The 25,962-nt window shown below is 42.0% G+C and overlaps 4 protein-coding genes across 5 annotated transcripts; 1 reads left to right on the top strand and 3 right to left on the bottom strand.

Moving 5' to 3' along the window:
• Window positions 1–1,724: 1,724 nt before the first annotated feature.
• Window positions 1,725–21,196, bottom strand: LOC115562580 (uncharacterized). The gene is made up of 9 exons (XM_089262114.1): window positions 21,047–21,196; window positions 20,433–20,869; window positions 18,821–18,986; window positions 15,680–15,971; window positions 15,131–15,615; window positions 14,968–15,059; window positions 14,210–14,422; window positions 1,809–14,148; window positions 1,725–1,731 (listed from the first exon to the last, which is right to left on the bottom strand). Exons 2-9 carry the CDS (start codon window positions 20,476–20,478, stop codon window positions 1,725–1,727), a joined length of 13,641 nt encoding a protein of 4,546 aa, XP_089118240.1. The 5' UTR covers window positions 20,479–20,869; window positions 21,047–21,196.
• Window positions 21,197–21,390: 194 nt separating this feature from the next.
• On the bottom strand, window positions 21,391–23,032 carry LOC108654448 (palmitoyltransferase ZDHHC3). Its single transcript, XM_018105770.3, has 5 exons — window positions 22,777–23,032; window positions 22,530–22,721; window positions 22,254–22,475; window positions 21,968–22,180; window positions 21,391–21,906 (listed from the first exon to the last, which is right to left on the bottom strand). The coding sequence occupies exons 1-5, from the start codon at window positions 22,861–22,863 to the stop codon at window positions 21,748–21,750; spliced, it is 873 nt and encodes a 290-aa protein (XP_017961259.1). The 5' UTR covers window positions 22,864–23,032; the 3' UTR covers window positions 21,391–21,747.
• Window positions 23,033–23,159: 127 nt separating this feature from the next.
• Window positions 23,160–24,146, bottom strand: Pex11ab (peroxisomal biogenesis factor 11ab). Its single transcript, XM_018105771.2, has 2 exons — window positions 23,945–24,146; window positions 23,160–23,890 (listed from the first exon to the last, which is right to left on the bottom strand). Exons 1-2 carry the CDS (start codon window positions 24,114–24,116, stop codon window positions 23,337–23,339), a joined length of 726 nt encoding a protein of 241 aa, XP_017961260.1. The 5' UTR covers window positions 24,117–24,146; the 3' UTR covers window positions 23,160–23,336.
• A 61-nt stretch (window positions 24,147–24,207) lies between these two features.
• LOC108654450 (transmembrane protein 208) lies at window positions 24,208–25,839 on the top strand. Of its 2 annotated transcripts, XM_018105772.3 has the most exons (4): window positions 24,208–24,375; window positions 24,435–24,590; window positions 24,655–24,791; window positions 24,858–25,839. In XM_018105772.3, exons 1-4 carry the CDS (start codon window positions 24,370–24,372, stop codon window positions 25,081–25,083), a joined length of 525 nt encoding a protein of 174 aa, XP_017961261.1. In that variant the 5' UTR covers window positions 24,208–24,369; the 3' UTR covers window positions 25,084–25,839. The 2 variants fall into 2 exon arrangements, with proteins under 2 accessions (XP_017961261.1, XP_017961262.1); XM_018105773.3 differs by lacking the exon at window positions 24,208–24,375 and having other exon boundaries at window positions 24,429–24,590.
• Window positions 25,840–25,962: the final 123 nt, after the last annotated feature.

Below are 25,962 nucleotides of genomic sequence, written 5' to 3'. Positions count from 1 at the left end.
TCTTTTCTTCAGTTAGTTTCTCAGCAACTACTTCAGATATTTCTCCTTGTTGGGCTTTCTTTTCAGCATCCTTTTCAGCCTGTTTCTTCTGTTTTGCATCCAGTTTCTGTTGTTCGGCTGATTCTTTTTCAAGTACCTTCGCTTTTTGGGCATCTGCTTCTGCTTCTTTAACTTCAGGTTTCTTACTCTCGGGGACTTTTTCTTCAGATACTTTCTCAGCTACAACTTCAGATACTTCTCCCTGTTGCACTTTCATCTCAGCATCCTTTGCAGCCTGCTTCTTCTGTTTTGCATCCAGTTTCTTCTGTTCGACTGATTCTTTTTCAAGTTTCTTTGCCTTTTGAACCTCAGTTTCCGCTTCCTTAACTTCAGGTTTCTTACTTTCGGGGATCTTTTCTTCAGTTAGTTTCTCAGCAACTACTTCAGATATTTCTCCTTGTTGGTCTTTCTTTGCAGCATCCTTTTCAGCCTGTTTCTTCTGTTTTGCATCCAGTTTCTGTTGTTCGGCTGATTCTTTTTCAAGTACCTTTGCTTTTTGGGCCTCTGCTTCTGCTTCTTTAACTTCAGGTTTCTTACTCTCGGGGACTTTTTCTTCAGATACTTTCTCAGCTACAACTTCAGATACTTCTCCCTGCTGCACTTTCTTCTCAGCATCCTTTTCAGCCTGCTTCTTCTGTTTTGCATCCAGTTTCTTCTGTTCGACTGATTCTTTTTCAAGTTTCTTTGCCTTTTGAACCTCAGTTTCCGCTTCCTTAACTTCAAGTTTCTTACTTTCGGGGATCTTTTCTTCAGTTAGTTTCTCAGCAACTACTTCAGATATTTCTCCTTGTTGGGCTTTCTTTTCAGCATCCTTTTCAGCCTGTTTCTTCTGTTTTGCATCCAGTTTCTGTTGTTCGGCTGATTCTTTTTCAAGTCCCTTCGCTTTTTGGTCATCTGCTTCTGCTTCTTTAACTTCAGGTTTCTTACTCTCGGGGACTTTTTCTTCAGATACTTTCTCAGCTACAACTTCAGATACTTCTCCCTGTTGCGCTTTCTTCTCGGCATCCTTTTCAGTCTGCTTCTTCTGCTTTGCATCCAATTTCTGTTCTTCGACTAATTCTTTTTCAAGGAGATTTTCAGCAATTATATCTGCATTGAGCTGTTGCAACTTTTCGCTAAAATCTAAAATTTCTTTGGTAATTTTATAAATTTTTGCTTCAATAGTTGCAGTTTGGAGCTTCCCCTCGTTTTTCTCGATATAATCATATTCTGATAGAAGAACAGACTTCAGATGTTCAATAATAGGTTTTAATATAGCTGTTTTATCGTCTAGCAAATCATCGACCAATACGAAAATATCCATTAGGGCTTGTTGTAATTGGATCATCTTTTGAGAAGACTTTTCAATTTGTAGATTAGACTTGATGTCTTCTGAAATGGCTTCAAGCTTGACAAGTTTTGGTGCTATTAAGGAGGATTTTACACCCAATTCAGATCCGCCAATAAGCTGAAGCGCAGCTTTGCTTAGTATTATATTTGTCTTAATTTCTTTTACGTAAATTTCCATCATTTTCTTTGAAGCAGTTGGAGACACCTGAAGGACTGCTTCAATAAATGCTTCTAAAATTTTCTTTTCTTTTAGTTCTTCCCCTTCTTTTCTATCGTAGGTATGGACAATGTGCTCTCTGAGTTTGAATATAGACTTCACAATTCTATCAGAGTCTTCCAAGTTGTCAATTATATCATTACTTTCTATAACAATGGATTTCAAGGTATCATTAGATGGTTGAGATTCAGAAGCTTTAACCATTTGCAAAAATATGACTTGCAAATTTTGTTTTTGCACTTCCGAGTTATCCTCTTTAAGCTTTTTCTTTTCCTTCGCCTCCAGTTTTTGCTTTTCAACTGTTCCTTCTTTTTGTGTCTCTGTTTCCTTTTGAGACTCGATTTCCGCTTCCTTAACTTCAGGTTTCTTACTCTCGGAGACTTTTTCTTCAGATACACTCTCAGCTGTAACTTCAGATATTTCTCCTTGTTGAGCTTTCTTCACGGCATCCTTTTCAGCCTGCTTCTTCTGTTTTGCATCCAGTTTCTGTTGTTCGGCTGATTCTTTTTCAAGTACCTTCGCTTTTTGGGCATCTGCTTCTGCTTCTTTAACTTCAGGTTTCTTACTCTCGGGGACTTTTTCTTCAGATACTTTCTCAGCTACAACTTCAGATACTTCTCCCTGCTGCGCCTTCTTTTCAGCATCCTTTTCAGCCTGCTTCTTCTGTTTCGCATCCAGTTTCTGTTGTTCGGCTGATTCTTTTTCAAGTACCTTCGCTTTTTGGGCCTCTGCTTCTGCTTCTTTAACTTTAGGTTTCTTACTCTCGGGGACTTTTTCTTCAGATACTTTCTCAGCTACAACTTCAGATACTTCTCCCTGTTGCACTTTCTTCTCAGCATCCTTTTCAGCCTGTTTCTTCTGTTTTGCATCCAGTTTCTGTTGCTCGGCTGATTCTTTTTCAAGTACCTTCGCTTTTTGGGCCTCTGCTTCTGCTTCTTTAACTTCAGGTTTCTTACTCTCGGGGACTTTTTCTTCAGATACTTTCTCAGCTACAACTTCAGATACTTCTCCCTGCTGCACTTTCTTCTCAGCATCCTTTTCAGCCTGCTTCTTCTGTTTTGCATCCAGTTTCTGTTGTTCGGCTGATTCTTTTTCAAGTACCTTCGCTATTTGGGCCTCTGCTTCAGATTCTTTCACTTCAGGTTTCTTACTCTCGGTGATCTTTTCTTCAGCTAGTTTCTCAGCAACTACTTCAGATATTTCTCCTTGTTGTGCTTTCTTTTCAGCATCCTTTTCAGCCTGTTTTTTCTGTTCTGCATCCAGTTTCTGCTGTTCGGCTGATTCTTTTTCAAGTACCTTCGCTTTTTGGGCCTCTGCTTCTGTTTCTTTAACTTCAGGTTTCTTACTCTCGGGGACTTTTTCTTCAGATACTTTCTCAGCTACAACTTCAGATACTTCTCCCTGCTGCGCTGTCTTCTCAGCATCCTTTTCAGCCTGTTTCATCTGTTTTGCATCCAGTTTCTGTTGTTCGGCTGATTCTTTTTCAAGTACCTTCGCTTTTTGGGCCTCTGCTTCTGCTTCTTTAACTTCAGGTTTCTTACTCTCGGGGACTTTTTCTTCAGATACTTTCTCAGCTACAACTTCAGATACTTCTCCCTGCTGCGCCTTCTTCTCAGCATCCTTTTCAGCCTGCTTCTTCTGTTTTGCATCCAGTTTCTGTTGTTCGGCTGATTCTTTTTCAAGTACCTTCGCTTTTTGGGCCTCTGCCTCTGCTTCTTTAACTTCAGGTTTTTTACTCTCGTGGACTTTTTCTTCAGATACTTTCTCAGCTACAACTTCAGATACTTCTCCCTGCTGCGCCTTCTTCTCAGCATCCTTTTCAGCCTGCTTCTTCTGTTTTGCATCCAGTTTCTGTTGTTCGGCTGATTCGTTTTCAAGAACCTTCGCTTTTTGGGCCTCTGCTTCTGCTTCTTGTACTTCAGGTTTCTTACTCTCGGGGACTTTTTCTTCAGATACTTTCTCAGCTACAACTTCAGATACTTCTCCCTGCTGCGCTGTCTTCTCAGCATCCTTTTCAGCCTGTTTCATCTGTTTTGCATCCAGTTTCTGTTGTTCGGCTGATTCGTTTTCAAGAACCTTCGCTTTTTGGGCCTCTGCTTCTGCTTCTTTAACTTCAGGTTTCTTACTCTCCTGGACTTTTTCTTCAGATACTTTCTCAGCTACAACTTCAGATACTTCTCCCTGCTGCGCCTTCTTCTCAGCATCCTTTTCAGCCTGCTTCTTCTGTTTTGCATCCAGTTTCTGTTGTTCGGCTGATTCGTTTTCAAGAACCTTCGCTTTTTGGGCCTCTGCTTCTGCTTCTTGTACTTCAGGTTTCTTACTCTCGGGGACTTTTTCTTCAGATACTTTCTCAGCTACAACTTCAGATACTTCTCCCTGCTGCGCCTTCTTCTCAGCATCCTTTTCAGCCTGCTTCTTCTGTTTTGCATCCAGTTTCTGTTGTTCGGCTGATTCGTTTTCAAGAACCTTCGCTTTTTGGGCCTCTGCTTCTGCTTCTTGTACTTCAGGTTTCTTACTCTCGGGGACTTTTTCTTCAGATACTTTCTCAGCTACAACTTCAGATACTTCTCCCTGCTGCGCCTTCTTCTCAGCATCCTTTTCAGCCTGCTTCTTCTGTTTTGCATCCAGTTTCTGTTGTTCGGCTGATTCGTTTTCAAGAACCTTCGCTTTTTGGGCCTCTGCTTCTGCTTCTTGTACTTCAGGTTTCTTACTCTCGGGGACTTTTTCTTCAGATACTTTCTCAGCTACAACTTCAGATACTTCTCCCTGCTGCGCTGTCTTCTCAGCATCCTTTTCAGCCTGTTTCATCTGTTTTGCATCCAGTTTCTGTTGTTCGGCTGATTCTTTTTCAAGTACCTTCGCTTTTTGGGCCTCTGCCTCTGCTTCTTTAACTTCAGGTTTTTTACTCTCGTGGACTTTTTCTTCAGATACTTTCTCAGCTACAACTTCAGATACTTCTCCCTGCTGCGCCTTCTTCTCAGCATCCTTTTCAGCCTGCTTCTTCTGTTTTGCATCCAGTTTCTGTTGTTCGGCTGATTCGTTTTCAAGAACCTTCGCTTTTTGGGCCTCTGCTTCTGCTTCTTTAACTTCAGGTTTCTGACTCTCGGGGACTTTTTCTTCAGATACTTTCTCAGCTACAACTTCAGATACTTCTCCCTGCTGCGCTTTCTTCTCAGCATCCTTTTCAGCCTGTTTCATCTGTTTTGCATCCAGTTTCCGTTGTTCGGCTGATTCGTTTTCAAGAACCTTCGCTTTTTGGGCCTCTGCTTCTGCTTCTTTAACTTCAGGTTTCTTACTCTCGGGGACTTTTTCTTCAGATACTTTCTCAGCTACAACTTCAGATACTTCTCCCTGCTGCGCTTTCTTCTCAGCATCCTTTTCAGCCTGCTTCTTCTGTTTTGCATCCAGTTTCTGCTGTTCGGCTGATTCTTTTTCAAGAACCTTCGCTTTTTGGGCCTCTGCTTCTGCTTCTTGTACTTCAGGTTTCTTACTCTCGGGGACTTTTTCTTCAGATACTTTCTCAGCTACAACTTCAGATACTTCTCCCTGCTGCGATTTCTTCTCAGCATCCTTTTCAGCCTGCTTCTTCTGTTTTGCATCCAGTTTCTGCTGTTCGGCTGATTCTTTTTCAAGAACCTTCGCTTTTTGGGCCTCTGCTTCTGCTTCTTGTACTTCAGGTTTCTTACTCTCGGGGACTTTTTCTTCAGATACTTTCTCAGCTACAACTTCAGATACTTCTCCCTGCTGCGCTTTCTTCTCAGCATCCTTTTCAGCCTGCTTCTTCTGTTTTGCATCCAGTTTCTGCTGTTCGGCTGATTCTTTTTCAAGAACCTTCGCTTTTTGGGCCTCTGCTTCTGCTTCTTTAACTTCAGGTTTCTTACTCTCGGGGACTTTTTCTTCAGATGCTTTCTCAGCTACAACTTCAGATACTTCTCCCTGCTGCGCTTTCTTCTCAGCATCCTTTTCAGCCTGCTTCTTCTGTTTTGCATCCAGTTTCTGTTGTTCGGCTGATTCTTTTTCAAGTACCTTCGCTTTTTGGGCCTCTGCTTCTGCTTCTTTAACTTCAGGTTTCTTACTCTCGGGGACTTTTTCTTCAGATGCTTTCTCAGCTACAACTTCAGATACTTCTCCCTGCTGCACTTTCTTCTCAGCATCCTTTTCAGCCTGCTTCTTCTGTTTTGCATCCAGTTTCTGTTGTTCGGCTGATTCTTTTTCAAGTACCTTCGCTATTTGGGCCTCTGCTTCAGATTCTTTAACTTCAGGGTTCTTACTCTCGGGGACTTTTTCTTCAGATACTTTCTCGGATACTTCGCCTTGTTCGGCTTTCTTTTCAGCATCGTTTTCAGCCTGTTTGTTCAGCTTCGTATCTAGTTTCTGTTCTTCGATTGATTCTTTTTGTAGCACCATTTTTTGCGTAGATTCTGTAACTACATTGTTGTTGCTTTTCTGTAAATTTTCGCAAATGTTTAATATTTCTTTGGTAATTTTATGAATTTGTCCTTCAATTGTTGCAGTTTGTAGGGGCCCCTGCTTGTTTTCAATATAATCATACTCCGACAGAAGAACATGTTTTGCTTCCTCAATGAGAGGTTTTAGACTAGACGTATTATCTTCTAATAGATCATCAAGTATTAGAAAAGTGTCCATTAAGTTCTGTTGCAGATGAATCATCATTTCTGTGGACTTTTCAACTTTCAGATTAGTTCTTATGTTCTTTGCAATATTTTCCAGATTTAATATTTTTGGTATTAATAATGACGGCTTCGCAAACATGTCTGTCTCGTCAATTAGTTGAACAGCGGCTTGTGTTAAAATAACATTTGCTTCAATTTCTTTTATATAGTGGTTGATAATATTTTCTGTAGCAGCTGGAAAAGCTTCCAGAAGTGACTCGATAAATGTTTCTAAAATTTCTTTTTCCTTAAGTTCTTCCTCTGCTTTTCCATCGTAGGTATGGACGATGAGCTCTCGGAGTTTGAATATAGACTTGGCAACTCTATCAGAGTCTTCCAGATTGTCTATTATATCATTACTTTCTATAACGATGGATTTCAAGGTATCATTAGAAGTTTGAGATTCAGAAGCTTTAACCATTTGCAAAAATATGACTTGCAAATTTTGTTTTTGCTCTTCCAAGTTATCTTCTTTAAGCTTTTTCTTTTCCTTCGCCTCCAGTTTTTGCTTTTCAACTGTTCCTTCTTTTTGTGTCTCTGTTTCCTTTTGAGACTTGATTTCCGCTTCCTTAACTTCAGGTTTCTTACTCTCGGGGACTTTTTCTTCAGATACTTTCTCAGCTACAACTTCAGATGTTTCTCCCTGTTGCGCTTTCTTCTCAGCATCCTTTTCAGCCTGCTTCTTCTGTTTTGCATCCAGTTTTTGTTGTTCGGCTGATTCTTTTTCAAGTATCTTCGCTTTTTGGGCCTCTGCTTCTGCTTCTTGAACTTCAGATTTCTTACTCTCGGGGACTTTTTCTTCAGATACTTTCTCAGCTACAACTTCAGATGTTTCTCCCTGTTGCGCTTTCTTCTCAGCATCCTTTTCAGCCTGCTTCTTCTGTTTTGCATCCAGTTTTTGTTGTTCGGCTGATTCTTTTTCAAGTATCTTCGCTTTTTGGGCCTCTGCTTCTGCTTCTTGAACTTCAGATTTCTTACTCTCGGGGACTTTTTCTTCAGATACTTTCTCAGCTACAACTTCAGATACTTCTCCCTGTTGCGCTTTCTTCTCGGCATCCTTTTCAGCCTGCTTCTTCTGTTTTGCATCCAGTTTCTTCTGTTCGACTGATTCTTTTTCAAGTTTCTTTGCCTTTTGAGTTTCAGTTTCCGCTTCTTTCACTTCAGGTTTCTTACTCTCGGCGATCTTTTCTTCAGCTAGTTTCTCAGCAACTACTTCAGATATTTCTCCTTGTTGGGCTTGCTTTTCAGCTTCCTCTTCAGTCAATTTCTTCTGCTTCGCATCCAGTTTCTTCTGTTCGGCTGATTCTTTTTCAAGTACCTTCGCTTTTTGGGCCTCTGCTTCTGCTTCCTTAACTTCAGGTTTCTTACTTTCGGGGATCTTTTCTTCAGCTAGTTTCTCAGCAACTACTTCAGATACTTCTCCTTGTTGGGCTTTCTTTTCAGCTTCCTCTTCAGTCAATTTCTTCTGCTTCGCATCCAGTTTTTGCCCTTCGATTGATTCTTTTTCAAGGAGATTTTCAGCAATTATATCTGCATTGAGCTGTTGCAACTTTTCGCTAAAATTTAAAATTTCTTTGGTAATTTTATGAATTTTTGCTTCAATAGTTGCAGTTTGGAGTTTCCCCTCGTTTTTCTCGATATAATCATATTCTGATAGAAGAACAGACTTCAGATGTTCAATAATAAGTTTTAATATAGCTGTTTTATCGTCTAGCAAATCATCGACCAATACGAAAATATCCATTAGGGCTTGTTGTAATTGGATCATCTTTTGAGAAGACTTTTCAATTTGTAGATTAGACTTGATGTCTTCTGAAATGGCTTCAAGCTTAACAAGTTTTGGTGCTATTAAGGAGGATTTTACACCCAATTCAGATCCGCCAATAAGCTGAAGCGCAGCTTTGCTTAGTATTATGTTTGTCTTAATTTCTTTTACGTAACTTTCGATAATTTTCTCTGAAGCAAGTGGAGACGCATCAAGCAGTGATTCGATAAATGCTTCTGCAATGTCTTTGTCGGTTTGTTCGTCAGGAGATTTGCCTTCATAAGTATGTACAATGTGCTCTCGAAGCTTAAAGATTCCCTTGACGACTTTATCAGGGCTTTCCAAGTTATCCATAATTTCTTTGCTGTCGGCTATAATTGATATTTCTTCAGGCTTATTCGACAAACGTTGTACAGCACTGCACAAGTCTAAGAATTTTATATCTAAAGTCTTTCTTAATTCTTGTTCCTTCTCAAGAGAAGTTTTAGTCTTGAGTTTCTCTTGGATTTCCGGTACTTCAGCGACCTTTGCATCAACTTCATCTTTGGGTTTTTTGGTTGAAATTTCTTTTGAATCTTCCTCCAGTTTTCGTTTGGCCTTCACTTCGGATTTCTCTTGAGCAACCTTTGCCTGCTCCAATTGCTCTTCTATTTCCGGGCCCTCTACCTGAGTGGGTGTTTCTTCGCTTTGTACATCGAGTGTGGCACTTAAATGAATTAGTTTTTCGTGCAGATTGTTTATTTGCTGCTGCAGAGTCTCGATGAGCAAAAGTTGCTCTGATGTGATTTGCGTTAGCTGCGGCTGCGATAGAATATCATTTTCGATTTGAATTAGCGTGGCTTCCAGTTGACCGATCTCGTCTGTGTGTTCTTCAAGAAGCTTGGCACTCAGTGGATCATCGTTTTGCAAGCCCCGCTCGATTTCCGTAAGGAACGTCTTGCCCGCTGTCACGTTCTCAATTATTGCACTGATGTCAATTGGCACTGTGGGTGCGACAGGGAGTTGAGTCAAACTCTTGAGCTCCGCAGATATGGCATCAATCTCTTGCAGCAGTTCGATGATGCGTATTGCATTCTCATTATTCTCAATGAAATCAAACACGCCCACCAGACTGTTTTGGGTCTTCAGTAGGGCGCTCAGTAAATCATTCTCAGCCTTTTCGCTGACTTCGTTGAGAGCTCTGAATGTGGACATTAGGTTTGTCTGAAGATTGATCATTAAAGTCGATGACTTATCTATATCAACGTTTGGCGAAATGGCCACGGCTCTGATCGATTCCAACAGCTGTTCAAAGCTGCGCTGCACATTGCCCAGCGACTGTTGCTGAGAGTAGGTCATAAAGTTCTTGAAAGTATTCTCGATTTCGGAGTACATCTCTTGAGCAAGCTGCGTCTCCAGCACCGGCAGAGACAGTAGAATGTCTTCGAAAGCGCTTTCCACATTGTCTAGGGAATCGACCAGACCCGATTCGTAGGTGTGCACCAAGCACTCCTTCAACTTGAACATGGTGCGTGCGATTTTCGCCTGAGCCAGGACAGTTTCCTGTTGATTGCTGTCTGAGACGAGCGCCTGCTGAATATTCTTCAAATCGGCGTTCAGCTGTTGCATTATTTCGCTCACTTGACGGAGCTCCTCGTGATCTTCGCTCTTGGTTACCTCCAAGCAAGCCTCCAGCTGCTTGATGCCGCTTTCCACGCCCTGTTGCACATCGAGGACCTCGACTTTTGGCTCTGCAGCGACGACTGCTGCCTCCTTGGCGGCATCCTCAACTGTGTGCTGCTGCCCGCTGGTCTTAAGCTCCGATATGTTCTGGGAGGACATATCGAGTGCCTGTTCCACTGCCTGAATATCAATTTGCTCGCAGTATTGCCGTAGATCGTGAAGTGGTGTGGCCAATGTCTTGAGCTTAGATAGCTCCAGATCCTTTAGACTTTCCGCTCCACTGTGTGCTATGCATTCCTCCACCTCGAGCACACAGCGCTCCAGGCTGCACATGGCCGCGGCAAAAGTGCCAGGATCGGTGCCTTCGGAGAAGGACTGGGCAGCCTCGACAATGTTGGCTTCTTGCACTAGCGCAATGTTGCTCTGCAGATCCTGCATTTTAATGATGGCCGCTTGCAGTTGTTCACCTGTTTCTCCGCGCAAGGAGCTTACGTCCAGATCCTCACAATGCGAGAGGACAGCTGCAATGCCATGATTCAGATCTGAGAGCAACATCTCAGCTGGCTTCTTCAGAGCTTCCTGGCCCGGTTTCAGCTCTTCGGCATATGCCTCTGGCTCGGTGGGCAACGACTCAGCTAATGATTTGAGCACAGAAACATCATCCAATGTGGATACGTCCTCATTGGACTGTTTCAGTGGGTGAAGACTCTCGAGTGCATGCACGAAGCTGGAGAGTGGACTGGATATGGCAAGTGCATTCCATGCAAGTGTCTCATCCAAAGCTTCTCTCTGCTGGGCAACAATGTCGTTGAAATTATTCAAGACCTCATTGAATTCATTGTCATCGGCAGCTGGATTATCAAGTGTCTTGGCGAGATCAGCAAAACTCTTGCCCATCTCATATAAAATGCGAATTGTTTGCGTTTCGTTCGAGTTGAGTGTGTTCTCTGCCTCACTGAAGGTGGCCAATCCCTTGGCGATTTGTAGAATTCTCAAGAGCGAAACTTGAGCCTCATTCGCCGATGATTTGATCTTGGGCGTTGTTTTGTCATTCTCATTAATTCTGTTTAGTGCCAGCTGCAGTGTTTCAATGTTGGCAATCGACTCGTCTAGTGAGACCTTTGTCTCAAGGACTTTACGCAAGGCGCTGAACGACTTGTCCTGCTGGGCAGCCAGCTGCTCGTCCTGTTGGATCTCCTGCTGCAGAATCTTGAACTCGTGCTCCTCGATATCAATAATAGCATTGCGTATTATATTGCGTATGTTTTCTAGAGACTGAAGCGCCTGCTTATCCGGCTCGCCTTCCCTTGTGGCCAGCAGCAATCCCTGTCCCTTCTGCGTGTTCTCCTGCAGTAGGCTGAGTGGTTCGATCAGATCGGCCAAAGACCCAGAGGTGGATTTCACCTCAGTCTGGCGTATGCAATAGTTCAGCTCGTCGATGGGACGCTTCAGCTTATCGAGCAGCTGCACATGATACCGAGTTATATCCTTGTCCAAAATGGTGCCAATCAGGGCGGACAGCTCATCCTTCAGGTTTTGTAAGCGAATCTTCACATTATCGCTGAGACGCTCCGATATTCTTTCAATGTTCGTCTCGAAATGCAGAACGGCTTGCGCAATGGACTGCAATAGCTTCTGGGTGTCTGCCAAATCCAATTTGGCACCCTCTCTGGCTGCCTGGCCACTTTCCAGATCCTGGCCCAACTGGGCCAATCCATTCTGAATCTCCTGGAGTGGCGGCACCATGGACTCCACTGTGCTCACCGTAAACATGCCAGCCTCGACGCTATCTGATTTCTCATTGACTATCAGCTCCAATCCCTTATTGAGCTCAAACAGCGGCGGCGTTACAATATCCAAAATGGCCATGTTAATCTTTTGCTCGATGGATTCAGAGCCAGCGAGAGACTCTGTCTTCTCCCCTATTGACTGCAGTGTGCTCTGCAGATCCTTAATGGGCTGCACAATGCTGTCGAGCACCTTTTTGTGCACCTTTTTGTAGATTTGCTCCTCACTCTCCTCCAAGGACAGCTCCATTTCGACGCGCTCCAGAGCCTCCTGTATTCTTGCTACTGGCTGACAGATTTCCTTCAAGGCACTCGCTTCACTAGGCAAATTGGCTTCCGTAATGGAGGCAAACGAAATGCTGTCGGGCACATCCTGCATCTTCTCCACGGCCTCTGTAAAGTGCTTGGCTGCTTCCAATTCTTGGGCCTCCTGCAGCAGAGCCTGTGATCTAATGGTGCCCTGGGTTATTTCCAGACCCTGGTGTATATCATCTGCCGTCAAGTTGATTTGATTTCGCAAGCTCTCCGATTCGAATTTCGAGCTGACAATCTTCAACTCCTCGAGCGCCCGCTTCATATGCTCCGCCACGCTGTCAATAATGCAAACGCTCGTCCTTTGGATGAGCGTGGCGCCCGTCTCGTCTATCTCCACGCACTTCTCGATCACCTGCAGTCCCATGTGCAGCCTGCGTATGTCGTCCTCCATGGTCTGGATGAGTGCATCGATCTGGGTCTCGCCCGAGTAGACGCGCAGCTTCGATTCGATCTGTTTGATGGGCTCCAGAATATCCCGGATGATGGCAATGCTTTGATCAGCAGCTGCTGGTGTCATCATCATGGTGGACTGGTCCAGTACCTCTGCCTCGACCACAGTCAAATGATTCTCAATGACTCTCAGCAATTTGGCCAGGGGCACCAATGCCATGAGATTCTTGCTGATCTCCGCCTCATCAGTTACGGCTTTCATCTGCGATGCTGGCTGCATCATTAATCCATCGCCCACAGCGCCCGAAATGTCCTGGAGCTTGGCGTCGTCCTCAGTGGTCTTCGAGGAATCGCTATCCGTGGGCTTCTTGGACTTCTTACGCTTTGGTGGGGCGGCAGCGGCTGCTTCGCCTTCGCTGGCCAGAGCTGCCTTCTGTGATGTGGACATCTGAGCACTGGCAAACGTTTGCAGATCAGATGTCTCCTCCTCACCCTGGCTGCCTGATCCGGATGCCTTGGACAAACTAAAGAACTCATCCGTTTCCGTGGGTCGGGATTTCTTGCGCTTTCGTATAGGTGCTGATAAGGATAGCTCCTCCTCCATTTTCTCAAACGATTGTTGTGCATATTTCTCTGTTTGCTTATCGAAGACTCCCTCCCTGCCCGAGGAGCCGTGCACGGTGATCTCAGTGATGGATATGTCATCCATGCCCGCCTCAGTGCGCAAATCCTCATCATGGGTGAAGTACTCGGGTGCTATATCTATGACGACTGCCTCCATGAGTAGCTTGCCGGACTGTGAAGTCTCCTTGACGAAACGCAGTGGCGGCAGCTCCACAATATTGTGCTCCGTCACATGCTCCGATATCTGATCGGCATACATCTCAACAATCTTCAGAGCCTCCTCTTCGGTTAGGTCAGGTGTTTCGTACAGGGACACTGACACTTCTTTGCCGTCAAAGGAGAAGGATACATCGCCCTTCTCGTCTATGGTTATATCGCCCACTGGCGTCTCATAGAGCTGCGATGTGTGCTCCTCTTGAATGGTGGACAGCGATAGGTTCCTTTGTAGTTCATTCATCTCAGACTGCTCTGGTTTCTGTGCTCGCTGCGCATCCTCGAAGCCCAGCAGCGAAGCGGAGCTGGCCACAACGCCCATGCAGTTGCGGGCCTCGCAGGTGTAGGTGCCCAAGCAGCAGGTGCCATCCTGGCCAGAAATAATCCGGTGTATGTCGCCCGGCTTTAGCTCCACGCCATCCTTGTACCACTTGAGCACCGGCTGTGGCACACCAATGACCTTGCACTCCAGATTGACGGCCCCCTCCTCGGTGAGCACTGCGCGCAGACACTCGAGGAATCGGGGCTTCTTGTAGTGCCTCGGTATCTGCAGCTTGAGGAAGCACGAGGTAATGCTGGTGCCAAAGTCATTGACGGCCACACACTTCCACTCGGCCTGGTCGACAAACTCGGCCGACTTGATGTCCAGCAGCCACTCCTCATTCTCGCCCCGATAGTGATTGTATCGCTCGTTCGGATCGATGGGCAGCTCGTCCCGGAACCAGCTGAGAATTGGATCTGGTGTGGCCCTGACCACAACTTTAAATTGAAATGGTTCGTTGATTTTGGCATCGGTGCTCTTCAGGCCGGTTAGAAACTTGGGCGCTTGATTCTGATGCGTAAAGACCAAACGCTCCTCGTCTGTCAGCTGACTCTGTATATCCTCCACGGTGAGCACCGCCGTGCTGCTGGTCTCGCCCATGCAGTTGCGGGCGATGCAGCAGTAGGTGCCTAGGGAATTGGTGCCCGTCAGCTGATAAACGTCGCCGGGCTTCAGCTCGTGTCCGTCCTTGAACCACTTGAGCACTGGCGTGGGAAAGCCAACTACCTTGCACTCAAATGAAACCAAACCCTCCTCAGTCAGCACGGCGCGCAGGCTCTCCATGAATCTGGGCTTGCGATAATTACGAGGAACTGCAAATTATATTCATAAATATATGTATGTATTTAGTTATAATTTCATTTGTCGACTCACTGTCCATGTTGACAACACAAGTTGAAATGCCCACAATGCCCTCGAAGCTGGTGACGACGCATTTCCAGTCGCCGGCATCGCACGATTCCGAGGGCTTGATCTCAATCATATAGACGCCGAGGCCATCTTCGATTAGTTTGTAGCGCTCATCGGTCTCCACACGTCCATCTTTGTTATACCAGGTGACGCTTTTGGGCCAAGGCGGAACCACAACTGCGAAATATGCCAGCAAATAAAAATCAAGTATACGTCATGTTGTTCTACAATAGACAGAGAGAGAGAGAGCGAGAGTGGGAGAGGCAGAGCAAGTGTTATGAAGAGCGTAGCTGACATTCAACTCTCTACCTCTCTCGTTTTCGATCGCACGCTCTCCATCTCTCTCGTTCTCTTTTAGCAATTATCGGTTTTGTTTTGCTCGTCTCGTTTGGCGCATGTTGTTGACCCACCTCAACAACAGTCCAAGCATTCCCAGCGTATTCATTAAGTTCAAGTTTCTAGAGCACGAGAGCACACAGTCTAAAAACAAAACAGATGCCGCTTCAAGCTAACTACATATATCTATATATAGTCTATATGTACAGTAAGGTAGATCGCAACTGTTGTATGTGTGTGAGTGCGTTCGAATAATAAACAAAAAGTGTTTTTGCTTGATTTTTTTTTGTGCTTTTCTTTGTTTTTCGGGCACATTGCCAAGGAGGAGCTAAAATGCCCAACGCTAACGCCAACGCGCTGAGAGCCACTCGCCATTCGCCACTCACCTTGACAGCCGAGTATGATGGTGTCGCCGATATGGACGCTCTGGTCTCGCAGCTCATTCGTGAAGATCGGCGGCGGCGCGCTGCTGCTGACGCTGAGAATAAGAGAAGAACAAACAAATTAAATTCGGTAAGAGAGAGGGAGAGAGAGAGCGAGACTACCCACTTGTCGGCCGGCTTGAGTGAGCCCTCGCGACTGCCACGGCCCACCACATGCACCTTGGAGCTGGAGTAGGTGACGCCCATGCAGTTCTTCGCCTCACACGTATACGTGCCCAGCGACGTGGGATCATCGGCATTGGCGGTGAGCGCGAATATGTCGCCCGCTTTGATCTCCTTGGAGTCCTTGAACCAGCGCAAATGTGGCGTGGGCACGCCCACCACTTTGCACTCCAGCGACACGGTGCCCTGCTCGGTGAGCACCGCTCGCAGCTCCTCGACAAACTCGGGCGTCTTATAGGCCTTGGGCACCAGCACATTCAGTGTGGCCAAACAGGAATTGCGTCCGCCCATATTCTCGGCCATCAACATCCATTGGCCCCCATCCTCGAGCACAACGGGACTCACTTCCAAGTAGTGAAATGTGCCCTCATTCGTCTCGGTGATGCGATCGTTCTCACATATTCTGCGATCGTTTCGATACCACGTTAACTAAATTCGCAATTAGAATACGCTTAAAATGATGGAGAGATGAAGGAATTGGAGAAACTGTTACCTTAAGATCTGTTGAGCTGCGTATTTCTGTTAGGAGGCGAGTTCGTGTTCCCACTTTGACGGAGAGATCGACAAGGCGACGCAGAAATACGGGTGGATCCTCGCCCGTTGATCTGTCCTCGACAATGAGCTCCACATGCCGGCGCGCCACCTCGCTGCCTTTCGTGCGGGCAAACAGGGTATAGTGTCCAGCATCCTCGCGCTGCACATGCTCCACGGCCAGCTGGACGGCATTGCTGGTCTGTGTGATGCGAAAGCGATCGGAGTTCTCGATGGGTATATCGCCACGGGTCCTGAGAAGCATTCACGAATAACATTAGGTATACATTGACATTCCCCATCAATTTGCTAATCAATTGCATTTATATGTATATATATTTCTCATTCTCTCTCTCTTTCTCTCTCTCTCTTTTGTTTACCTTTTTCTGTAGACGGACGAGGCAGAGGCTGTGGAGAGCGTGCCGTGAAATTGTTTGTGTTCGTTGCAGCAACAACGACAACATTTCGAGCATCCGTTGCCCATGGTGTTCGATAAATTCTAATGTTTACTCTAAGTATTTATATTCTATTTACACATAAACCCACATACGCACACACATACATGCATATATCAGTATACATATACATATATGCCAATACACCGACGCTGTTGTAATTGAGTAAAATGTGTAAAAATTCAGTTAGAAATAGAGACGTGATTCTCGTTCTAAAGAGGTAATTAATATTATAATATTATTATATCTATATATGTATATGTATATGCTATATAAAGTTTGTAAACTAGTACAACAAAAATCAGCCTCTTTGGAGTTACCCATTTCGTGATCAAAAGAAGTAACTCTCAGAGAATAAGTTCTGTGAGATGCGCTCAATTTGTATTCGCTTGGCAGCTATATAAATGGGCACCAGTCGTGCGCCTGAAGTCAAAGTGAAGTGAACGAAAGTGCTCTAATTTTATTGTTTTTGTTTATGTGTTTTGTTAATAATACTATTTATTAATCATTTAAATATTTAATTTATTATTTATTATTATTATTTATTATTTATTATTTATTATTTATTATTATTATTTATTATTATTATTATTTATTATTATTATTATTTATTATTATTATTTATTATTTATATTTATTAATCATTTAAATATTTAATATAATTGTATTGTTTTATTTTGTAATTATTGTTATACATTTATTATTTATGCTAATTTTGTGTATTATTTAGTAAATGATGATTCCCTAATTATTCATTTTACTATTTAACATTATATTAATATTTATATTTCCCTTAGCATTAAGACCTAGCTTGTTAGGGCTAACTTGAAGAGAAGAGAAACAACAGAAATATATTGACTGGGCTATACATACATATTTGTCCTATCTCACTCTATATGCGTATACCTACATATACATATGTATATTCTAGCTCACTCTTTATATGTATGTCTACATATGTCTATTTTAAACAATACAATGTGAATCAATGTGAATGATTCAATTAACATATATTAAAATGGAAGTATAAACAAAAATACATAATAATGTTACCCTCAGCAGCTTTCTAACAATATTTAAATAGGAATTCATTCATTAAAATGTAATGCAATAAATCAATAAATAATGATATATAAATATAAAATCATCAAATATATTTAGCTACACATATTTTTCCATACATAAATATATATCATATATATATATTTATTTTTTCTAAAAAATCATTTCCGTTGGTTAGCATTTAATATCTTTAAATACTTTTCTATTGGCCCTCTAGAGATAGATATTAATGAGTTTAGGCACGTGCTTGCATTTTTTGTAGCTGTTCGCCATTAATTTCCATTTGGCATTATTATGATTATTAACAAATAAACAAAACAACAAAGAGCAGAAGAGAAAAAATACCAAAGCCAATTTAGAAATGAAGAAAAATGACGAAAATATTTCAATCGAAAACAAGAATGTTTATAAATAAATGCACCTACTCGACTATATTAATTGTATTTTGTATTCACACACACACACTCGCTCACGCATACAAAGAAAAAGCAGAAAAACACAAAATGAAAATTTGTTTTCTTTTGTTTGTAGAATTTATTTTGGGACACGTATCCCACGGATGCCACGCATTTCATTTTCGAATTTGCTAATAATTCTTTGTTCTCTGTGTCTCGCCAATAGAATTGAGTTAACGTTAACGTTCAGAATCGAGAAATGTTTCGCTTGTTGCTTCTGCCTTTTTGGCAACATTTGTTGTTGTTTGTTGTTTGTTTGGCCCGCGCAGGTATTGCAAAATCTTTTCGAATTGATTATGTAATCGTCGGGCAGCAATTGGCCCAACAACAAATTTGAAGGGAAAATCAATTTTCAACACTTTTTGGGCAATGAAGCACCACGGACGCTACAACACAAAGCTTTACAGCATTTTCAAAATATTTTTCACGCGCTCGCATTTGTTAATGCAGCTAAATTTAGCAGATCGCCACCATTACGAGGGACACACACACAAACACATGCACACACACACACACAATGTGTGTTTTAGGCTTTTGTTCTGGCTGCACTACATTTTTTAGACACATATCTCTTTAATGCACTGTCTCATATGTAGTTTTGATTGATTTCGTATACTTGATCAAGTATACGCAGCGTCGTACACGCACACACGCACACCTACTTATATACACATATACGCAGCTATAGACAAAATTTAAAAAAGAAAAATGCTGCTGGGCAACGGATATGTTAATGCGCCGATCGTCAAAGTGGAACTGGCGAGCAGCCGGCTCTGCTCTGCTCTGCTCTGGCCTGCCATTACCCAAGAGACGAATTGGCCAGAGAACGAACACAGCTGCTGCGACAGTTCAGAGGAAGAGCATCCAGGAGAGGCGACACAGGCAGAGAGTAGCGTGCGTCTTTTTCTTTTGCGACTCTGGGCGCAGTCGCCGTTGACCCGGGCAGCGAGCATCGGACATTGATGCTCATCTGGCATCTCTTGGCAGTTCTTGTTGAGCAAGCGTGAAGGAGAAATCATATGTGTAAGTGCGCAAATTTGTTGGCATTATGCACACAACCGGTGAATCACATGCACACCGAACACACACACACACACACAAATGTTTATTAATTTATTGGATTTGACTTACCATTGAAATGTGAAGGGCAAAAATTCCATTTCATCCTCCTCATCGCAGTCGATTTTGACAAAGAATGTCGCACGTTCGTTGGGTACGCAGCGTATTAGGGAGCTGGAGTTGTCGCTAAACGTTATCCTTGGTTTTCGCAGTGGCACAGTTTTCTGGCCAGGAGGTTCTTGAATGGAAGATCAAAGAAAACATGAGATGTTACTAAAAACAAATTAGTCTATTAGATATGCATGTGTATGTTTTCAATATAATTATGTTCTTTACATCACAAACCCTGTAAATTATTATATATTCTAGTTTCGCAAAGAACAAAAGAAAATACTCAATTCTTCCTTGATCTTGTTTCTTTTCTGCATACATTGGCAAAAAACATTTTGTTTTAATTCAATCTTTTTAAATTACCTCAAATAATAATTTAATGAATATTTACTTTGATTTCCTACTAAACTTTATCAACCAATTTTTGTATTATAAAAATCCAAGTTTTATACTTAATATTTTCATAAGTGTAGATTTAATCCAAATGAATTTAGTTCTAGCTCATGAATCATAGAATTTATTCGCATCGTATATTATACGAACCCACATCATAGTTAAATATATTTATGTATTTATAAATATATATATTCGGTCTTTTCAAAGCCATTTTCTATCTCTAATTCTACAATTTCTTTTATTAAATCAGTCCAACTCTTTGACATTGTTGTTCTAAGTTGAACGAGAAAGTAATCATATAGATATACATGGGTATACGTGTATGTAGTCAGGTATTTCGAAGCATATGTACCGTTTTATATAATTTGAATATTTATAAGGCTTTTCATTGAAGTTATGTATGTACTATATTTAAAAAATTACAATATAAAAATAAATATATATTTTCTGATTTAATTATAGATTTGGTTAGATAAAAAATTACTCGAATTGACAGCCCTGCATAATAATATTAGAGATTGTTATGAACATACTTTGGAGTAAGTGCACTCTAGCCTACTTTCGAGCACATTCCAACTCTAAATATAAACTCTTTTCGAACAACTTCACATGCTAAAACGACATAAATGTACATATATGCATGTAACTACATAAAAATATACATTTCATATTCTTTTGCAAATCGCAATGCGCAAATCTTTGCCGGCAACGGACAACGGGCAACGGGGCAGCCGTTTGCCATTTCGCCGACTGTCTGCAAGATTTGCACTAAAAATAGTTTAAAATATTATTCATACAAAAACTATACTAAAATGCTCGCATGTACAAATATCTATACATATTGCCATCAATATATCTACATATGTATGTATGTGAGTGAAAATGTCTTTAGAAAAATTGAAGCGCAGCTAATTAAACATAATTATTAAAAGCAATTAGAGTGCTTATTTATTTAGCGCACAATTATGAAATAAATTTCGCACAGTTCATTTTAGTTCAATTCAGATCCGTTCAGTTCCACATTACGTAACCGCCGCAGAGCCCAGCAGACGAAGACGCAAACGAAGCGATCATAAATACACATGTATGTGCGTATGTATGTATGTATGTGCACAACACACTTGGTATCTATTGTCTATGCAGAGGCATGAAAAGCCGCCCCGTGTCTGGGTCTTACCTACTACGACGTCGGCAGCGTCTGCTGTTCCCGGTGTTCCTTCCATGTTTTAGCTCTAGCTAGACAGACTAGCTATATAATTAGCCAAAAAACAGGGCCACCTTAACATGGGCCGCACTCACTGGCACAAGCACTTAAACACGCACGCACTCACACACACGCACGCACGCACGCAATCAGTGTGTGTATGTGTGTAACAGGACTTTTCCAACCGAAAACTTTTCACTTGCTGTGCAATTTGTTGTTTGCTTTTAATGCCGCATATACTTAAAAACGATTTGTTTTACTTTTCTTTTCAATTTTTGTTGTTGTATTTTATGTACATATTATTTCTACTTTCCTATATATATTTAGAACGTCGTGCACATATATACATATGTATATTTAAATACATGGAGACAGCGACGTTGTCAAAGATATTTAAGCTTTTCTCTTGGCTAAAAGAATATTCACAAAAATTTATGAAAATTATTATTTGAACACTTAAAGGTTGGCTAAATATTTATCTATAGCCTTTTTGCACTTTTCACATTGAATTTGAAATGCAGCGAACATTTGCTACCACTTCCAATGGGCACGTATACACAGACACGCACACGCACACACACACTCACATAATTGACACATTTGGTGAAGAAAAATGTTGTTTCTATATATAAATAATATATAGAAGTCGTTGTCGAGGGAGCGCGCACATACCACGTCCAGCAGACACCTCCTGGATCTCCGATCGTTTTTCTCAGACTAAACGAACACCGCAGCATCTGCAAAAGTCCATGCCGAATGCTGCGACTGTTTGTTGCTACGGCTGCTGTCGGGAGAATCTCTCGAATCTCTTTTGAGAGCGGACTTTCTTTCGATATATGTATATGTACATATATTTATGTATTTTTATATGCATGGATTTTCGTAAGAGACGAGCGGTGCACCTGAACCAAGAAAAGTGAAAAAGTTTGCGCATGTTTCGTTTGTTTCTCATTGGAAACGTTTATTTTCTTTATACAAAATAAATAGACTCCTCTCCGTTCTCGTGTTTACAAAGTAAAATTCTCTTGTGTTTAATTAAATAGTTAGTTATTAATTAGTAAGTATATTGCATGTTGCTGAAAGGCGACATTACCGTCCGTATTATGTTTGGCTTAAGTAAATATATATTTATGTATGTATCTCTATATATACGCAAACACTTCAAATCGATTGAAATTGATCATTGATTTTGCACTGCAAACATCAACAAGTGGGCAGCGGGACTTGTACATTCAGATTGTTCGTTTAAGCTAAGTAACATGAGCTTGGTTCTTATGGAAGCCACAACTCACACCGAGTAGAAATGCGAGTTGAACTTGTGGCGACAGGAAGGCTCCGTAAAGGGCGAGAACCAGGCTAGCGAGAATCGACCAAATACGGATTGTATGCTCTTGAGGCGGGACTTCTTCGCCCAACGTGCCTCTTCCTTCTTCAGTTGCTCAATGCCCTGCAAAGGTAAATAAACAATTGAAGTACTTAAATTGGGATATTTATAGAGTCATACGCACCGTTTGATCGTTCAGTATAGCATTCAGCTGTGTGGCCAGCATTATAATCGTGAATATGCCAAACATCAGGCCCTCGAACGTGAGAAAGAGCATCAGAAATATCGTTGCCGGTGGAGAGTACGGAGAGCAGGTGCGCCAATCGCTCTTCACGCACTCGGCAAACTGTGTCATCACCAGAAAGAGCGTATGCACCGATATCGATGCTATATAAAACTGTAAAGAGAACACCAACGCACACAGATTATAAATCGTAATCACAGACAAAATAGCACTGCAGCTCACGCACCGTAAAGAGTACAAAATACTTTTGATTGTTCTCGCCAACGCAATTGTTAACCCAGGGACAGTGGTGATCCATCTTACGTATGCAGCGCTGGCAGACAGAGCAATGATGCGCACGATCCGGTTTAATACTGCAGCACTTGGGGCACTTGTAGAACATCTGCCCTTCTCGATAGCCCATCTGCTCAATCATCTCCTTTGTGGCATTTCCCCTAGGTACAGCGCCCTGTAGCACAGTCAACATAAGTAATTGATATAGGGTATAATTTTGATGACTTACCGGATCGGAGAGCATTGTGCGCAAATGGGAAACGAATGCCAGGAATGCCAGCGCTTGGAATATTAACATATTGACGGTACTGAATGCCGTATTGTTGTCATAGTTGGGCAACAGTATCAGGCCACACACCACAAACTCTGCAAACAGTATGAGCAGCCAGGTCATTATCACGCACACAATGCCGCAAATATCCTGCAATCAGATTATTAGTTATGGAATCAAGTGATCAAGGAGTTGCAGCACCTACCTTGACACACCAAGCCCTGTTGCCGAGGCAACGATTGTGCTGATCGACGCCAGCGCCGGTGGACAGCGAGGAATACGAGTAGTGCATTTCGGCGGCAAATGGACGGACACGCACACAATCTGCTTAATGCTGTTGTCAGCCCGCACACACTTTCACTGGGCCACTAAGCAATGACACATCGATTTTCAATTTCTAGATAACGCCACGGCCCCCACGAATTTTATTAACAAACTTGGTAAAGAAAATTCCACTGAACAGCTGTTGCAGCAAAGTGTCGATAAATTGCAAGTGTTGGTCAACGTGTAAATAAAATGCAAAATATACGCAGCATTGTTAGAAGACAAATTACCCTAAAATTTTAGATTTTTACATTTACATTTACATACATATTTAATTGAACTTTAGTTTTTTGTTTAGGTACACTTATATAACATCAAAATCGTTTCAATAAAATCATCCATTTTCAACTTAATAAATATCGTATGTACAAAATATCAAACAGATTATGCCACAAAACATTCACATATTTATACATAAATAAACACATCTGCTGACCGAATTTATGCGGGCGTCAGTTTGGCTGCTGGCTCGAGCAACGCCCAGAGGCCAGCCATTGAAGAAATTGCACCTAAAATGCCAATTGTCCTCGGGGTCAGGCTTGTGTAACCCAAAGCCGTCAGAGGTATAAAGAAATCGCAGACATTCTTCACCGTATCCACAAAGATATCCTTGTGGCCCAGCATCAGGCCATAGGAATTAAGAGCCAATCTCTTGAAGTCTGCCGGTGTGTTGATCCGACTTGGAATCTTGCAGCGTGAGATGCCACTGCTGCAGCTGGCTTTGTGCAGATCCAAGACTCGTACTATCTCGTAAAAGTCTCGGCATAAATTCATAATAATGGAGAACAGCCAATACTTGTTGGCGATCTTTGACCATTTCTTGGGATCGACCGCTGTTAAACCTGTGCGAGCAAGCCAAAGCAAATGATCCGCTAACAGAAACAAAGCCTGTGAAATCTTGCTCATTGTTAGCGTGACCCGAATCGTCAGATCGGGATAATGAATTGCACGTAAGCTAGCATAGAACACATCCAAGCCCTTGCCAAAGCGCAGCACTGCAGGAAAACCATCTTTATAAACATCTTCCAAAAGCAAATTACACAACTTACATTTTCGGAATGTGCTCAAGATATACTCGATTGTCTTGAAGTTGTCTACCAACGCCGGATGACAATTGGAGGACTCCAGTGAGTCCCACATGGCACGCGACGCATACTGGATGAGGCGAGCAATTTTATCCCTGCCGGCTGCCTGATTATTTAGCTGCACCCACTTTTCCATGTTTGTTTTGTTTAACTAAATCAAACTCCGATTGATATAAAGTCCAAGGTGCAATAGTACGAGAAATGCGCTTCGGCGATGCCACAGTTCCAAAATTACAATCGACGAGCTTTGGTCCCTCTCTTGTTTACATTTACATACAAGCCTATCGATTTCATAACGAACGATATCGATAGCAGAGTGATAAGTTTATGCCACGTCTTTTACGTGCACTTAATTTGTATTAAGAAATAGTGAAATAGTTAAATTAAAAATGGCAGTAAGTACTTAAAAGTAGTTGCCCTTTATTATAAATGATTATCCATTTCGAAAATGCAGCCACAACAGAAGGGCAAGCAGGGCACCAAGGGCGCAAAACAAATCGTCGAAGAAAACAAAACAACTTTGGCTTTCTATAGGAACATGGCCATTGGATGCGCCGTACCCGCCGTATTACTCAGTTTTCTGGTCTTCGAAATTACAAAGCTGACAGTGGTAAGCTGAATCGAAATCTTGTCTTCAACAGAAATCATTAATGTATCATACACAATGATTGTAGTTTATGCTGGCATTATCGCTGCTTACCCTGGGAGCCGCTTACCAGTTCATGGCATTCATGTCGCGGGCAAAGTACTCGGAGACCGGCGCACTTTTGGACTCTGGCAATGACTTGAATATGGAAGGTGGCATTGCAGAGTATGTATTAGCTTGACTATCATTTTGCCACCACCTGTTACAACCTATTCCGATTTTTCATTGCAGAAATGTCAAGGATCTGATCATACTCACCTCCGGCACGCTTCTTTTGGCTTTGATCTCCAACTACTTCTGGTTGGTGCTGCTGTTGGCGCCAATACGCGCCATTTGGATGCTCTGGGGCAGTGTTATCCAGCCCTGGCTGTCGCAGCGCAATGCCGCCGAGGAACAGCCCGAGGTGGATGAGAAAAAGCAACGAAAATTGGATCGTAAAATGCGCCGCATGAGATAAAAGCTGTTTGGGTTATCTACTCTCTAGTGAGGCTGCTTAGCAAGTTACATATACTTTTTAAATGAGATTTTACGCTTAGTTAACTTGGTCATTGAGTATAAGCCAAGGGGATAACAAATTGTGTGCAGGTATTCCAAATTTGTTTGTTCTTTTTTTCTTTTCGTATTAAATCGAGACAATATGTCTCTAGTCAAAAGAAAATGCAATTGATTTAGTTTGAGTGAATTTTTGTGCGCTTTAATTATACTGTGCCCGAGTGAACAAAAACTACATATACACATATATAATCTATATATATATATATATATGCCTTTCTCGATCCGTTTATAATTTTTTGAAAAAGGGAAAGCAACGTTTTTGTTAATTCCTAAAAACCTTTCTGAAGGAAATCACAGTTTCGATTTAAACGAAACATTCTCGAATGTTCACACCAGACGCCGTGCTTCATAAATATATATAACATATACTATTTGTATATATATTAAATAGTTAAAAATAAATGTGCATTTTGAGTGCAGGAACTGGTGCAGTTCTAATTAGTGCAGTTTTTCACATCTCAGCATCAGCGAGCATGGCAAAAGTAAACCAAAATAAAACAATAATCAACGAAACAATTAATTAAGCATTTTGCAACAGTTTATTCAATGTTGACTAAACCAGTTCGCATCCAAACTAAAATAATTATAAAAAATATCAAATAATAATGATAAGTGTCGTTGATTTGCGACTCAAGATTTCACTAATTTTTTTTTTTTTTGTTAGATTTATATATCTTTTCTTTTTGTTAGTTAATTTCCAAAAACCCGGCTGTAGCCTAGAGAGGAGCGTCATAACTTAATAACTTTATGCTGGTAAAGAGTATGAATGTAAATGCAGGCT

The sequence above is a fragment of the Drosophila navojoa genome, chromosome 5 (assembly GCF_054131105.1).
Source record: "Drosophila navojoa isolate 15081-1374.11 chromosome 5, UAZ_NAV_1.0, whole genome shotgun sequence".
NCBI lineage: Eukaryota > Metazoa > Arthropoda > Insecta > Diptera > Drosophilidae > Drosophila > Drosophila navojoa.
The sequence above is the reverse complement of the archived record's forward strand: the minus strand, read 5'-3'. Positions and strand labels throughout refer to the sequence as shown.

Coding starts and splice junctions, on each gene's coding strand:
- LOC108654450 (XM_018105772.3), top strand. Junction 24,591..24,654: donor AAATTACAAAGCTGACAGTG/GTAAGCTGAATC, acceptor CAATGATTGTAG/TTTATGCTGGCATTATCGCT. Junction 24,792..24,857: donor ATGGAAGGTGGCATTGCAGA/GTATGTATTAGC, acceptor TTTTCATTGCAG/AAATGTCAAGGATCTGATCA.
- LOC108654448 (XM_018105770.3), bottom strand. CDS start 22,863: ATGCACTACTCGTATTCCTCGCTGTCCACCGGCGCTGGCGTCGATCAG. Junction 22,722..22,776: donor ACAGGGCTTGGTGTGTCAAG/GTAGGTGCTGCA, acceptor ATCTGATTGCAG/GATATTTGCGGCATTGTGTG. Junction 21,907..21,967: donor CTATACTGAACGATCAAACG/GTGCGTATGACT, acceptor TTACCTTTGCAG/GGCATTGAGCAACTGAAGAA.
- LOC115562580 (XM_089262114.1), bottom strand. CDS start 20,478: ATGGAAGGAACACCGGGAACAGCAGACGCTGCCGACGTCGTAGTAG. Junction 15,616..15,679: donor GCAGCTCAACAGATCTTAAG/GTAACAGTTTCT, acceptor TTGCGAATTTAG/TTAACGTGGTATCGAAACGA. Junction 14,149..14,209: donor TTGTGTTGTCAACATGGACA/GTGAGTCGACAA, acceptor TATAATTTGCAG/TTCCTCGTAATTATCGCAAG.
- Pex11ab (XM_018105771.2), bottom strand. CDS start 24,116: ATGGAAAAGTGGGTGCAGCTAAATAATCAGGCAGCCGGCAGGGATAAA. Junction 23,891..23,944: donor CTTGAGCACATTCCGAAAAT/GTAAGTTGTGTA, acceptor GTTTTCCTGCAG/TGCTGCGCTTTGGCAAGGGC.